Source organism: Magallana gigas, chromosome 4 (genome assembly GCF_963853765.1).
Source record: "Magallana gigas chromosome 4, xbMagGiga1.1, whole genome shotgun sequence".
Taxonomy (NCBI): domain Eukaryota; kingdom Metazoa; phylum Mollusca; class Bivalvia; order Ostreida; family Ostreidae; genus Magallana; species Magallana gigas.
The window spans coordinates 31,605,054-31,620,058 of NC_088856.1; the positions used below are offsets into that span (position 1 = coordinate 31,605,054).

At 33.1% G+C, this 15,005-nt stretch overlaps 1 protein-coding gene and 1 long non-coding RNA gene across 3 annotated transcripts; one reads left to right on the top strand and one right to left on the bottom strand.

Moving 5' to 3' along the window:
• The first annotated feature begins 259 nt into the window (after nucleotides 1-259).
• On the top strand, nucleotides 260-4,992 carry LOC105335984 (uncharacterized). 2 transcript variants are annotated; one of them, XR_010713099.1, is made up of 3 exons: nucleotides 260-584; nucleotides 814-879; nucleotides 1,396-4,992. It is a non-coding gene; the product is annotated as an uncharacterized lncRNA (long non-coding RNA). The 2 variants fall into 2 exon arrangements; XR_010713098.1 differs by having other exon boundaries at nucleotides 265-584; nucleotides 3,221-4,992.
• A 1,127-nt stretch (nucleotides 4,993-6,119) lies between these two features.
• LOC105335983 (ATP-binding cassette sub-family D member 1) lies at nucleotides 6,120-14,943 on the bottom strand. Its single transcript, XM_011440136.4, has 10 exons — nucleotides 14,014-14,943; nucleotides 13,693-13,879; nucleotides 12,816-12,940; nucleotides 12,286-12,439; nucleotides 11,833-11,927; nucleotides 11,159-11,304; nucleotides 10,177-10,322; nucleotides 9,284-9,368; nucleotides 8,475-8,600; nucleotides 6,120-7,675 (listed from the first exon to the last, which is right to left on the bottom strand). The coding sequence occupies exons 1-10, from the start codon at nucleotides 14,941-14,943 to the stop codon at nucleotides 7,432-7,434; spliced, it is 2,238 nt and encodes a 745-aa protein (XP_011438438.3). The 3' UTR covers nucleotides 6,120-7,431.
• Between the last annotated feature and the right edge of the window lie 62 nt (nucleotides 14,944-15,005).

Below are 15,005 nucleotides of genomic sequence, written 5' to 3' on the forward strand. Positions count from 1 at the left end.
GACACATGTTGACTTACAAACCAGTATGTACAGAGATTTTAAAAATTTAAATAACTGATTAATATCAGTAAAATTCTTTGTCCATAGCAATTACTTTGCACCTCAATAAACAATTAAGACAATGGTACAATGTAGAACGTAAAGCATATGCCAAAAATTGATCACATCTAAATAAAGTTACTGAAAATTTTCAAACTTAAGAAAACAAAATCAATTTGGACAACTGAGAATGACTCCACCGTGTATGTGAAGGTAAGGGCTCAACGATTTATTCAAAAAACTCAATCTTATTTCGTCAAGTATTTATTTTAGTGGGAAATACATGTATAATCAACTTCAGTTTCGAAATAAATGTCTAACGTTTTGATTTGTCAAATTTTTCTTCGTTAAATTTATATGAAAGAAAAATATTTTCCTTCAGCTTAGAGTAAAAAAAACTGACCTTTATTTATTTTACAACGATTGATAAGCAAGTTCTACAACTTATATTAATATCTCTCGTTGGCACAATTGTTAGCGCGAGGGGGTCATTGGTGTGGGAAGAAGCCGGAGTACCCGGAGAGAACCCACGTGTCCAGCTTAGAGTATTACAGTATTGTTTGCCAAAGCACATTTAAAAAATAATTATTGCTATCCTCATTCATATTTAAATCTTGGATGATATTTTTTGCATGTACAAATGCCATATTAATGTGTATGTATACTTTATAGTGATTTGTGTTATCATACTAGTCAAAATGTTCACTTACTTGACACCTATTTTAAATTTGGAAGGCTTCTTCAATAATATATATGTAAATAAAACATTTTCAGATATTAAACTGTATGCAGTGAAAAGGGGATAACGCATAAAATGTCATTTAATTCCCCTCTAAGAGAGTAAGTATGAATTTCATATGTTTACTTGTATTATCTGTTCATTGATTGATACAAAATTCAGATCTAGAGAACTTTAATAAAGAAATCTTTGCGTCTGATTATGATTAAAATGATCAAAAACATGAATATGCATGATAATATATCGAAGCTATTCTTCTTCAAAGAATTTAATGCGTTACTATTAAATGATTATCAATAGTTTAAAATAGAAACCTCTCCGTTTTTCGAAAAAGGTACGAGAAGAAACCAATCTATTTTGTCCTAATAGCATTAAAATGTATTGAGAAAAATAGATATTATTTTTAATTAAATTGGTCCATCCGTCCTAATCCGTTTTAACAAATATTTTCAAAACTGAAATTAGAATAATATCTATAAAAGGAAACACTTTCCTACTTAAATGGGGGAAATGGATACAAATATGATCACAAGCTATAAGATGAACTTGTTTTGTATACACAATTAATATTACTTATCTTCATGCAAATGAAATGAAAACGTTTCCCTTTTTTCCAGTGAAGAACTCATTTCAAAAAAGGTATTTGAGAGAATGGTTGATATTGTTGGGACCTCACATATTGTTGCTAACAGAAGAGAAATTATGAGTATGACCGAAGTCTTAAATAGGTCAACCTTTAAATATGATGTTCCATTTAGAACAGCTACAAGTGGTAGCATGGGGGAAGGTTTTCGCTTCGAAGAGTCTGATATGGATGTTATGGAATATCCAGATGGCTTCCAAGTTATTTGGGACCATTCTCAAAATCAACATAAAAGTTTCTCTGAAGGCGAAATATACGTGTTTGATGGTTCCCATAGTCCACCAGGATATGGATTGCTACAAATATTGTCACCAGAAGAACTTAATTCTCGTAAATTAATTTTTGTCAAACATGGAAATTCATATTTATCCAGCACCTCTTGGAAAAAAAACTTTTTAAATCCTCTATTAGGCAGTAGGATACATGGGCCATGCATATCATGCAGTTTAGAATGTTTAGATTTTGATTACGCAGAATGCTTAATTAGTAAGTCTTTGCCCCCCATGGCGTCTACATTTTTAAGCAGATGCCAGCTGTGGCCAAATCCTCAAATTCTTCAAGATATAGTAAATAAGGAATGCCATTTAGTAGCAATAGGTCATAAATTAGGAAATCATGAAGAAGAAGAGTGGATGATTTCTTTCTCTTTGGCAGAAAAAGCCCTCGTGTATTCTATGAATCACTCTCAGTTTCTTTTGTACGGATTGATGAAGTTATTTTTGAAAGAAATCATTAATAAAGGCCTAGATGAGGAGGAAGAAATTTTATGTTCGTACCACATAAAAACAGCCATCTTTTGGACTCTTCAACAGGGCTCTTCGCTTGAGTGCTGCCAAAGAAATTTTCTGAAATGTTTCTGGGTCTGTTTTAAACTGGTTACCAAATGGGTATATGAGGGAGTTTGTCCTAACTTTTTTATTCCTGAAAATAATATGTTTTTGACAAAATTTCACGGTTCCGCTCAAAGAAAATTATTTTGCAGATTAAATGCGATATATGAGGCAGGTCCAACGTGTATATTAAACTGGCTTTCAATGCAAGACCATTCACCTAGTATTTATTCTTATATAAGAGGAAATGCAATTGACCTGTATATAAAAGAGCTATACAATGAACTAGCAGTGTTCGCTTTGCCGAGATATTTAAATTTTCAAACATGTGTAAGAATGCTAAAAAGCATTGTAAAATCAGCTCCTTCAAACCGTGATGGGATTTCAGCTCTTGTGGTCCGAATGACGTACGTTTCCATGCTTCAACACGTGGCCTTTCAACTATTGTCTCTGAAAAAAGAGGATTACAGCCGCGCCAATAATTTCGACGAACTGTCGTGTCTTGCGATAATGCAGACAACTAAACTTGGCAGCGTTTCTGATCTAATCTTTAGTGCAATGTATTTCTACAGGGTAAAACAATACCCGGAAGCGTTGTTTATTCTTAAAAAAGCTAATATTTGGTTGAAACAACCTTATATGATGCATTTAGGATACCTCGATACAGAGTACAGTTCCGATATAGCTGCATGCCCAGGAAAATCGTTGCTTGAAGTGGTAATCAAGTCGTTTGTTTTTTCTATTAAGTTAGAAAACCATATTTTTTATATAGATGAGTTATTCACAGAACAGGAACATAGTCGAAAAAATCACTGGTCAACCATATTCATACCTCCTTTCGTTCTCTTACTCATGCTAGAATTTCTTTGTTATCGGCATGTTGACACACAAAGAGCCCAACATGCTTTGGATGAGTTATTTGATCTGATGCATAGCAATCAGGACAGCTATCTAACTTCCGTATTTCAGGATATATCATGGCAGATTCTGGGAATATGTCAGGAGATGGCAGGCAACCTCAAAGTAGCTTTATACGCATACATGAACTCTCTCGAAGAACCAATCGTCAACAGAATACGGTCAGCCACATTACAAAGAATACAAAGTGTGAAACGTCGTATGTCATTGTGTAGAATCTAATCACATGGGTTGAACAATCAAACATTGACTTTGAATAATATTTTCATGCGGTAGAATGTTGATGTGGGAATCCAAAATATCATTTAGTGATAAGTTTTGATCTGTCTTCATTACTAAAATATTTTTCGGTTCGAGTGAGCGATCTGTTATTGGTTGATTTAAATGTATTGCTGCGTATGACATGCAAGCATAAATTTAATCTTAATTTTGATGTATGATATCAAGTAATGCACGTGAAAATATAGTGTATGTGATTTTGGATGCAAAAGTAAAGTTTTAAAATTCAATTTTAATCTTAATTTTGATGTATGATATCAAGTAATGCACGTGAAAATATAGTGTATATGAATTTGGATGCAAAAGTAAAGTTTTACATTATTCGTTCATTATCAAGTAATGCACGTGAAAATATAGTGTATGTGATTTGGGATGCAAAAGTAAAGTTTTATTTTCAATGTAAGTTAACAGATAAATGCTTGAAATTCAAAGAAAACATAACAATGAATATTTTTTCTTGTTAATTATCATATATCAATATATACATTGTTGTTTTCAAACATATAACTTCAACTTCAATTAACGTAGATAAGATATTCATGGCATGATATATCAAACTGTTGTGTGGATATGACTGTTCTTTAAAAACTTTCATGAAGATGTACCTTTTCTTGTTATTCATAATTTACTACATTTAAAGTATTTTACGAAATGTGCTTTATTTCTTTGCCGTCTTGGTTTGATTTAAAGCAATATGAGCTGCAATTTTCATGCTATTTTTTTTTTCACGAAAATGTTTTTTCTACTATAATGACAAAAGATATCATGATTTTTTAAATTTCTGTTTTTTTATGGGAAAAGCTGTTAAGAAGCCTTAATTGAAGCAAAATTGAATAAGTGTCGTCCTGTACAAAAATTGAACTGCTGTATCTTCATTATCTTCATTATAAGAGAAATATTTCTTTTGACAAAAATTAATGATTTTTTTAAAATCTTATTTATCATAAAAATTTAAGTTACATGCAGACAAAGCACAATAGCAGGTTTTGGCACCAAAATAAAATTCGAAAAAATACATGTACAGCTCATATTGCTTTAAGCATAAAAATTAGCAACAAAAATGTTAATTGAAGATGAACGACCATGTTTTCTTGTCACGATGTCAAATTAACTATTCAGTACAAATAAGTAGGAATAGAATATGCATTTGTAGAAAGTCAATTGTCATTACTTTTTGCAAAAGTTTATTAACGCAAATATGATAATCTTATTAAACTTGAAAACATATATTTTTACATTTGTTTTTCCTGCTTTCTCACATTTTTGTAAATATTGCATTAAAATTAGGAAATGCTTTTAGGTTTTTGTAAGTTATTTCTATTGCAAATTAATGTCCATCAAACGACTCAACATTTACGTGCAACAACTGAGAAAGGGAGCAAATACGTTAAAATACGAGGTTCTCGACACATAGGGGCCAAAATATGGTTTTACTAAAATTATGAAGTTTATGCAATCCTTAAAAATCTTCTGAGTAGCCAACATATAATGTACATGTAAATAAATTGTTATTTAAACATTAATATGCTTTCTTTCGTGATTCAATCGGGATATGAAGGTAGCTACATTGCAGAAAAAATACATAACACGCGTTAGCAGGTTATGTAATTTTTTCTGCAATGATCGCTACCTTCATAACCCGCATGAATCATTAAAGAAAGCATTTTATTGTTTATATTAACATCTTTCTTATAACCAATTAATAAATTGATTATAAAAGAAGGTAAAATGCACTAAATTACTGTTAACGTGCATAAGTACGTTAGCTGAAAGAAACAGCAAAATTGTCTCCAGTGAGACTTTGAGTTTGACATCATCATGATTATTTCGTGCAGTGCGTGATTTTTCTTAGGTCGATGTGGGTTTGTTAAACAGGGCGTGTCAATTCCTGTCCTGTCAGTTTCAGCCGTTGTAGATTTCGAGCAATCGATAAATGGGGCGTGTTGATTTCAGTTCGGCTGTTTCTATAGAGCTATGAAGTAACTATAAGTTTCCGTAAGAAATAGAGGGAATAATACTTGGTAGATGTAAATATAATACCATAAGTGCCTCAACGAAAATGACTTTCATTGCTCCACAGTTTGATAATTTCGATGACATCAGCAATGTAGAGTTAAAGGCGAATATTAATTTTTAAAAGATTGTCAGAATAAAAAATTTAATTTGCTCTTCCTATTTCGCTATCGAACATGGATAAAAAAGCCCACATCAGCATATAGCTAAACAATAAAAATAAAGGTATCAGCATCACGTGTACACATGCCTGATAGCTATCAATCAAACCTTCAACTTAACTAATACTTGAGAGGTAAAATTGATTTTAATTCACAATTTATGTGTAGTAGTGTCCAACCTCCATTAAGAGGCAAAACATTACAATCAGTCCATCAAATTATACATCTATGTAACAATATTGCTAAGGTATTTTATGATCTCATCATTAGTTGTGCTATTGTAATTCAAACATGGAATGCATCATTTTCAATCATATTTATAATTTTCTTTTTCAGACAATTAGCATGTTTTGTATTGATGTACACATAGATTGTAGGTATATATTTTAATAGTTTCTCAAACTACCGTACCTCTAAATAATACAGACTTTCTTGTTCATGGAGATAGTCGATATGCAGAGCAACCATTATTTCTTCAGCATTGAAGTTAGAAAATGAATACTAGTAACACTTTCAACACATACAACTTCTAGGCATCTGGTGCCATTTTAAGAATGAATGCAAAGAATGGAATTGTGAATGAAAATTACCAATAGTTGTATATACTTAGTGACATCAGTCCTGGCCTTAGGGGCTTGAAGCTGTATAAGACTTTACTGAAAATTGGTATGCACTATTCAAGTTTTATCATTAACAAACATTACAATTGAATTTATTATAAAATTTTGTTCCTGTAATTGATAACAAATAATAAGTACATGTATCTTGTAGGTAATCAAAACTTTGACTTAATGCTAAGATCTTTCTGGACTCAGGTCTGTCAAATGTATCTGTTCATTTTTAGACAAATTCTTACTGATTACAGTTTTAATTTTTAAATCATAGCAAGTCAAAGTCATAACATGTAGCTGATATGCAAAACAATTGGTTATTGTTCTTGTACAAACAATTTTAACCTACTTGGGTACCGGATTGTCAACCTTTCAAAGGAACTCAAAGCTTCAGAGTCAAAATACATAATAAAACATGTAATACTGTAAAATCTAAAAATAAAAATAAATCAAAATGTAAAGTAATTACAATGCATTACAATGAACTGGCTTTTGGTACTATAATATTAGCAATAGATCACATAAAATGATAACCCTTAAGCAAGCCACAAGTAGAGTACATTATATGGACAATATTTAAATCAAATGTCTAGACGTTTTACTGTAAATTCCTAATTCAACGCGAGAAATTAATGTCCTGGTAAAATAGCAATAAGCACATCTTGCAGATTTTAAAATCTCGCTTTAATTTTTGTACAGATGTAAACTATTTGGAATTATGATAAAAATAGTGGCATTCGTGATTTTAATTTTTTGTGATTTGATGCTAAACTGTTGAATCGCGGAATTAATTACTCGCATAAAATAAGGAAACTACAGTACTTAGCAGATGAAAAGTATCTGCAGGGTTATAAACTGTTGATAATGACAGTCATATATTTCGTTTTACATGCAATGGGGAGGGAAAAAATCATCAATATACATGCAGAATTTGATTTTTGACATTTGATGATCTCGAACTGTACCCATACAAGGTCTAAATGATATGGGAATAACTTTAACTGATACATGTAAATAATGAAATTTGTAATCAGTTAATCAAAATTATTAATTAACCAGAATTAAATACAAAGATAATTAACAATCACAAGCTTAATCTAAGTGTATAGAACTTTAAAAATTTCTATCTACCTAAGAGTTCGAAAAAAAAGTGCAGTCTTGTTCGTATTTGTTAAAAGTTAAAAAAAACGAATTATTATCAAGAACTCTCCTGCTCTGTGAGCTGAAGGTCTGTGGAGCTGTCTGACTTGGACAGTAACACAGAATCGTCCCCGAGTATGGAGCACAGTTCTTTGAGGCGGTTCTTCATGGCCGGCATTCCGGCAAGCTGGGTCTCCAGGCGCTGCTTCTCGTCGTTGAGGGACAGGCGAGTATTGGTGTCCAGGGCCTCCATTCTCCAGCCGCCCTCCCCGTCGAACTGCAGTAGGTGGGTATGGAACTTCCTATTGAGTTATTTAATATCATTAAGATTTGACTTTCTTTTAATGAATTACAGCATGCGCGGATCTAGAGGGGGGGTCGGGGGGGTCCCGACCCCCCCTGGAAAATGAAAATTTATTAAATTTACATAGTAAAATTATCACGAAAATATGCCTCGGACCCCCCCTGGCAAACACAATTATCCTTCGGACCCCCCCTGGAAAAATTTTCTGGATCCGCGCATGTACAGTAACTATATATAATGTTTAAAAGGTTGGTATGGAAGCTTCTATTGAATTATAAAACTTATATTTGACTTTCTTTTAATAAAATCCTTAAAAAAATGCTAAGAAGGTGGGAATGGAACTTATAATTGAAGTATGAAATTCTTTGAAAATTTCTTTAATAAATTCCTTACATTGCTTTACCAGCCTTTGGCATATGATAGGTTTTATGATAAGTGATAATAGTGCCATTTAATAAATTAGTTTCATACTACATGTATTATTGGAAAAAAATGGGAAATTCAATCGTTACGTTACAAATGTATACCTTATATCTACCTAAACAGATATACTGTAAAAAAAAAAACTTGTCCAATCAACATTATGCTAAGAGCCTTAAGAAATCATAAATAGGAAATGATACTTTATCTCCTCAGACTGTATATATATGTATTAAACAAAATTTAATGATTTATACACAAAAAAAAAATTCCCCCCCTGTTGTTCTAATGTAGGCAATTGAATTTAATTAAATTAATATACAGGGAAATTCTGGCCATCTCAAACAGCTCTCTGCTACTTATATAGTTATACATACCATAGAGATGGGCGGTGAGTGATGGTCAGGAGACATATCCCAGCATCCTTCACTGCCTGATAAATCTTGCTCTCTACGTCGATGGATACAGCACTGGTGCACTCGTCCAACAAGGCAAACTGAGGCCTACAAGTCAGTGACAGTCAAAATCGAGTATAATTTCATTATTATTATCAAAGAAATTAGAAGATAAACAAAACATTATAAGGCTCCAATTCCTGTCCAGTAAAACAACTGTTTCAAAAGTCTTGATAATGGTGTAAAATAAAGAAACTGGGGCTGTGTTAGAGTGACTGGTTACTTGAGTACTTGTCATTAAGCTGTTAGGTTTGCATATTGAACATACTATAATCAGTTCAGCAGAACTTGGGAGGAAAAGTGAAATCATGAAAAAATGTTTCTGTTTTAAGTTTGTCATTATTTGTCATGTTTGTGTTGGACAGACTAGTATTTTAAGAGAGGGCAAACCACCATCATACCTTTATTACTACATGTACAGGAAACTCTGTCCTGTTTTGATGACAGTTAATAATATATGTTAGGCAAATTGGCCAATAAAAGTAATCACAGTAATACATAATCATTATGAATGATAGGTTTCAGTTTTAAGTTTGAGTACACTTCAGAGGGTAAGCTAGCAAATAAAAAGCTCCTAGATATTGACCAACTAGACAAACTTACCGGTAATAGAAACAGAGATTCTAGAAATATAATTTTTGCAGAAAAAATGGCATATCTATTTCGTGCGTAAATATTTATCTGTGAATACCATTAATATAAGAAATGAAGACTGAGGCAGCTGTACATACTTGTGATAAAAGATGCGGGCCATTCCCATTCGTTGCTTCTCACCACCGGATAAAACATCCTTCCAGTCACTTCTGGAGTCCCAGCCTGACAGCAGAGGGAATCATTTATGCATAAAATATATTAGCACTGAAGTTGAATCTTTTAAAGTTGAAAAAAAAATGGTGTAGTGATTTCCAAATTCATTATGAAATCGACTGCAAAATCATTTTTTTATAGTAATGAATTTCGAAGTCTTACAATACACAAGACAATAAGTATACAAGAAAATAGGAGCTTGACACATAGACATAAACAAAGAAAATTTAAAAACTAGCAATCATATTTTTTTGAACTTAGAACATTTCATTTCCCCAACTGCAAACTAAATAGAATGGAACCTCAATACATTGCATAACTACGCTGAGTTAACCACCATCTATTACAGTGTACATATAAAACCACAATGATTTTTTCTTTCTCTGTTACTTTGTACATGCAAAAATACACTGAGTTACCTCCCTCTGTCACACTGTTCATGTATAACTACACTGAGTTTATCTCCCTCTGTTACTTTGTATATGTACAGCTTTACTGAGTTTACCTTCCTCTGTTACTTTGAACATGTATAACTACACTGAGCTATTTCCGTCTATTACAAATTTGTACATGTATAACTACACTGAGTTTACCTCCCTCTGTTACACTGTTCATTATACATGTGACTACACTGAGTTACCTCCTTCTATTACTTTGTAAATGTACAGTTTTGAGTTTACCTCCCTCTGTTACATTGTATGGTATATGTTTAAGTACACTGACTTTAACCCCCCCCCCCCCCCCCATCTTATCTGTACACCTTCTCTGTGTTACCTCCCCCTGTTACATTGTACATGAATAACTACACTGACTTTACCTCCTTCTCTCTCCACAATCAGCTGCAGATTAACAATCTCCAGGATTTTCTCCAGGTCTTTGTCAGTGCAGCCTTTCTCCTTCATGTCGTCGTACGTGTCAGGGTAGATAACTTGATCTCTGAAGGTTCCTAGCGACATGTAAGGTCTGTAAACAATAACAGACTTCTGGCTTGAACATTCCGATGAAGTTAATTTTATGTGCATTTCATTGCCATCTTACATGTACAGTGTACCAATTAACCCCTTTTGCTTGAAAATCAAAAATATGGTCAGAAAACACAAACAGTACCTCTTGGTAATATAATGTTATAGTGCATGAGACACATTGAGACACATTTATCAACACAAATGGAAAAACATAATATCTAAAATATAGTTGCTGTTAAATAACGTTCAAAGTGTATTATTCTTAACAATAAAATGTGCATTTCAAACACTAATAACATAAACACTAGGTTTAGGTTATAAAGGTAACACTAGCTGATGCCTATATAAACCAAATCTGCTACACTGTAAACAATAGAGAATCTGATAAACCAATCAGTTTAGCCACACCTTAAAATATGTGCCATGAATAGTTTATCTATAGCCTAAAAAAATATTCAGTGGTGTCATATCAGTGCAGTAGCAGACAGCTGTGTTTATATGACTCAGGACATGTGTGTACATTCTAGTTACACCCATCTTTTTAAGTAGGTATTTTTTCTTGATACGCAAAATCAATACTGTTTCTGAATCATAGGCTGACAAGTAGCTTCAAGCATTTTTAACTCATCTACATGTATATGTTTATGATTTACCTACATGAATGTCTAGCTATAGTAAAACATAAATCTTCTCAAGCCCACGGACTCCATGCAGTGACGATATCTTGCCTAACAGGCATTATATCATAATCATCCCTTGTACAACTTCTACCTATCCGAGAAAGTACATACGGTATACCTTTGACAGCCCATTGCTATCCATCATAATTTTTACCTCTGGGGTATGTAGAACATTTTGCTGGGCGGGGGTTTATGTAATTTTCCTTTGTAGGCCGGCCATAGACCGCTAAGGATGCGGAATAGAGAGGACTTCCCACAGCCATTTGGTCCCGTTATTAACAGATGCATGCCTGGCTCAATCTGAAATACCAAGCAGTAACCTGAATATGGGGCTTGATCTGTCAAAATCTTTGACAAGATGTTGACACCAAAGGTTTAGCAAAAGGTCCGACCCCAACTTCGTGTGCTAAAATACCCTTGATATTTTTTTTTTTTTTTTTGTCTTTTCAATCAATAATCCAATTTAGAAATTTGATAAAATAGGGAGACCTAAATTTTATCTTCAGCAGTCCCTAACCCCAAACTGCAAAAGTATGTAAAAAAAATATCAATATTACCTTAATATGATATAATTTAAAAATATTTTTTAAAAAGGAGACTTCAATAAATTATAATTTGAGATTTACATATTAACAATATTATTTCTTTTTATCACATCTGTCATTTATCACATTTTGAATCTTAATTTTTTTCATAGCAAAAAAATCTAAAGAAACAAATGCATGCACATTTTTTTAACCAGAATACGAATACCTACTTTTAATCTTTATTATTGAATAACCTTATTTGTTATAAATACAGCATATTAAGTAATAAGGGAGCTAGTACCTTGATTGTTAGACTAGAAACAATGATGTCTCCATTGGGTGTGATAATGGGCAGGTCCTCAATATCTATGGTAGCATCAGTGTCCATTACATTACCTGGAATAGACATAATTGACCATGTGCTTGTCATATTTTAATTACTATAAATGTTATTCATGTTGGTATAGTAATACTGAAACCAAATTCATAACACATATCATAGAAAAATATGATTCAAAATTTCTGATCAATCTTAGAAAAAGAAAAAAAAACATCTATTGAGTAAATTTACAATCTTCTTTTAAATAAATATTTGAGGATTATAGCCTTATGATTAAGTTAGTGTCAAAATCTGTTTACAACACAAAAGAGGTCAAAACCATTTTAAGATTTTTTTAAACAAAATACGGGAGCTTTGTATTGACGATTACATAAGTAAGCTTTAGTTGCTAGTTTTAGGGTATAGAGGTTTTACCCATGATTTGCATTGGTCCAGAGATCTTGGCGTGTTTGGCTTTGCTTTGAACTGTCTTGGTGACCATGCTTCTCTGGTACTTCCCCGTTTTGACGTCCTCAAACACGTGGAACATCTCTGTTACGCGGGCCGTGTATCCAGCCAGCTCGGTGATCTGGACAAATTAATATTCATTTCTTTAAATCATGAACCATATTTTTTTTACTTTTAGTTCTAGAAAATTAAATTATAAGTAAGGAATTTAATTTCTACCTATGTTATAAGAGTACATATATAATATATAACTTGGGACAGTTATTATGCACATATCTTATTTTTTCACAGTCCCTACAAACCTACATTTCAACCATCAAATACATAGTTTCAAATTACTTGAATTTTGCCAAAAATACATTAACAAGAAATAAAACAATCATATAAAAACCAAAAATAAAAATATCTTGCATTTCGGCCATACTTTTAATTACACATTAACTATTAATTCCTTACGAATTTCTTTCACAAAGATTAACCAGTGTTTTGCTCCGTACCTCTTTGTATGATGACATCATGCGTTCTATGGCGTCTGCGGAGTTTATCAACAGATTTCTGGCCGTGGTGAAAACCTTGGTTCTCTCGCTCACACCTCCGTCTGGATCATCATCCACGGAAGATCCTAAGAAATCAAATCTAAGTTATACTGTAATTTCCTTATATTATGCGAGTACTTAATTCCATGATCCCGCTGTTTTGTATCAAATCGCGAGAATATAATAACTTTTCTCCTTATTTCTTGTAGTTTTCAACTCTCAGAAAATAATGGCGAGATTTTAAAATCCGCGAAGGATGCTTCTCACGATTTTACGCGGATATTATTTCCTCGCGTTTAATTAGGAATTTGCAGTATTCAACTCTTTATGTTCAACACTAGCACATAAATGAGAGTTTAGAAACTAGAATTTAAAAAGTGAACCTCATTATCCACCTCCATAGTTTGTTCATTAAAAAATATCAATGAACTCTTAATTAATAATTGATAATTTCCCAACAACAAGTTTCTAAAAAAGAAGGATTTTTATCTTCATTACAAAAGTAAATAGAAATTGATTATACAGTCAAACTTCATTTTCTCAAACTAGATAGGACCTCTTAAAAACATGAGATATCAGAGTATTCGAGATATCGAGGGTAAAATACTTAGAAAATAAGTGGTTGGTACTTGCAATAACTTCGACATATCAATTGTATTCGAGATATCAGTGTTCAAATTATCAAAGTTCAACTGTATTTATATTCATAGGTCGAAAATGTTAGGTACCCCCGGTAGAGAAAATATTAATTATTTATCTATGTGGGCTTAAGTTGTTAAAGAATCCTAAAGGGATGGGTGGACAGTCTTTTATAAAATCAGTTGAGACTATTTCCTACCATCAGCTCTGATCCCACCCCCACGGGCAGACATTATGGGGATAGCCACCATGATGAGTCCACTAGCACTCCAGCCATACTTCATCAAGAACTGTTCCAGCATAATATACCACAATCTCTTCATGAATATCAGGTCCGTTTGCTGGGCCAGTGCTTTATATGCCTTCACCAGCAAGTTTTGTTCAACCTATATATCAACATTTTGAAAAAATGAAAGGATAAAAAAAATAAAGCTAAATATCATTGCAGTCATCTGAATACTATTAAGTGAACTGAATTTAATTATATTGAATTTTGATATAATTTACAAAGTATAAATACCTTATGTCCTCCATAGAATGCAATTTCTTCAGCATTTGCGATAATTCTTGAATGAATATATCTCAAATACCCTTTCCTATTCGCCTCTTCTGCAACAAGCTTCCCAAACTTTGGCGAGACAGCTTTTAGAATTTGAGCGGTTATGAAAGTTACAATGGTGGCAATGATAGTTGGCCATTTGGAACTAGCACCTCGACTTGAGGCAAAGGAATACAGAGTGAAAGAGATAAGAGCTACATCCAGCATGGGCTTCGTCAAATGAGAGTACAGGTGGGCAAGAGACTGCGTAAACATACTGATGTCATCTGTAAGACACTGGTCAGCATTGGACAATCTGCTATCCAGGTTGCTGACCCGATAGTAGGTCTGATCAGAAAAATACTGCTCATATGCATGATTGACTAGACGAGTTCTAAACACTAATCCAAGCTTGCTTTCTAAGAATCTAATAAGGCTATTGATAAACGTTGCTGGTATAGCAATCAAGAGCCACTGAGTCAGTCTAAGTAAGAAACTTCTCAAGTCCCGCTTGACAATTGTCTGCACTATACGGCCATCGAGTGTTGCTACGTATATAGACAGAAATGTCCTTGCAAACAAGGTACCCGTGTGAAGAACTAAAATCCCGAATTCTCTCGACCAAACTGACGGAATTATTATTTTTAATAAATAGCGTAGTTGCGTGTAAAATAACTTATCGACATTGTGGGAAGCGCCATTTTTCTTGTTCTTGATACCTTCACTTTCTAATTTGTTCAACACTGTCTCCAATTTCTTACTTTTCTTTTTTCCGAGAGCAGACCACAGTTGGGGCCAAAGTTTCCTCGCGCAGTATGCTAAGACGACACAAGTTGCAGCCGTCGTAGCCACTTGTTTACGTGTTGGTTTACTTAAAGTCATGGGCAGCATCATTTTGGACATTTCCACCATTTTTTATGATAAAATGAACATTCTGCTTCAATCCTTCATCATCTCCATCCACTGTTCTATTG

Coding starts and splice junctions, on each gene's coding strand:
- LOC105335983 (XM_011440136.4), bottom strand. CDS start 14,943: ATGGTGGAAATGTCCAAAATGATGCTGCCCATGACTTTAAGTAAACCA. Junction 12,440..12,815: donor TGATGTCATCATACAAAGAG/GTACGGAGCAAA, acceptor TAATTTGTCCAG/ATCACCGAGCTGGCTGGATA. Junction 10,323..11,158: donor ATGTTCTACATACCCCAGAG/GTAAAAATTATG, acceptor TATTGTTTACAG/ACCTTACATGTCGCTAGGAA.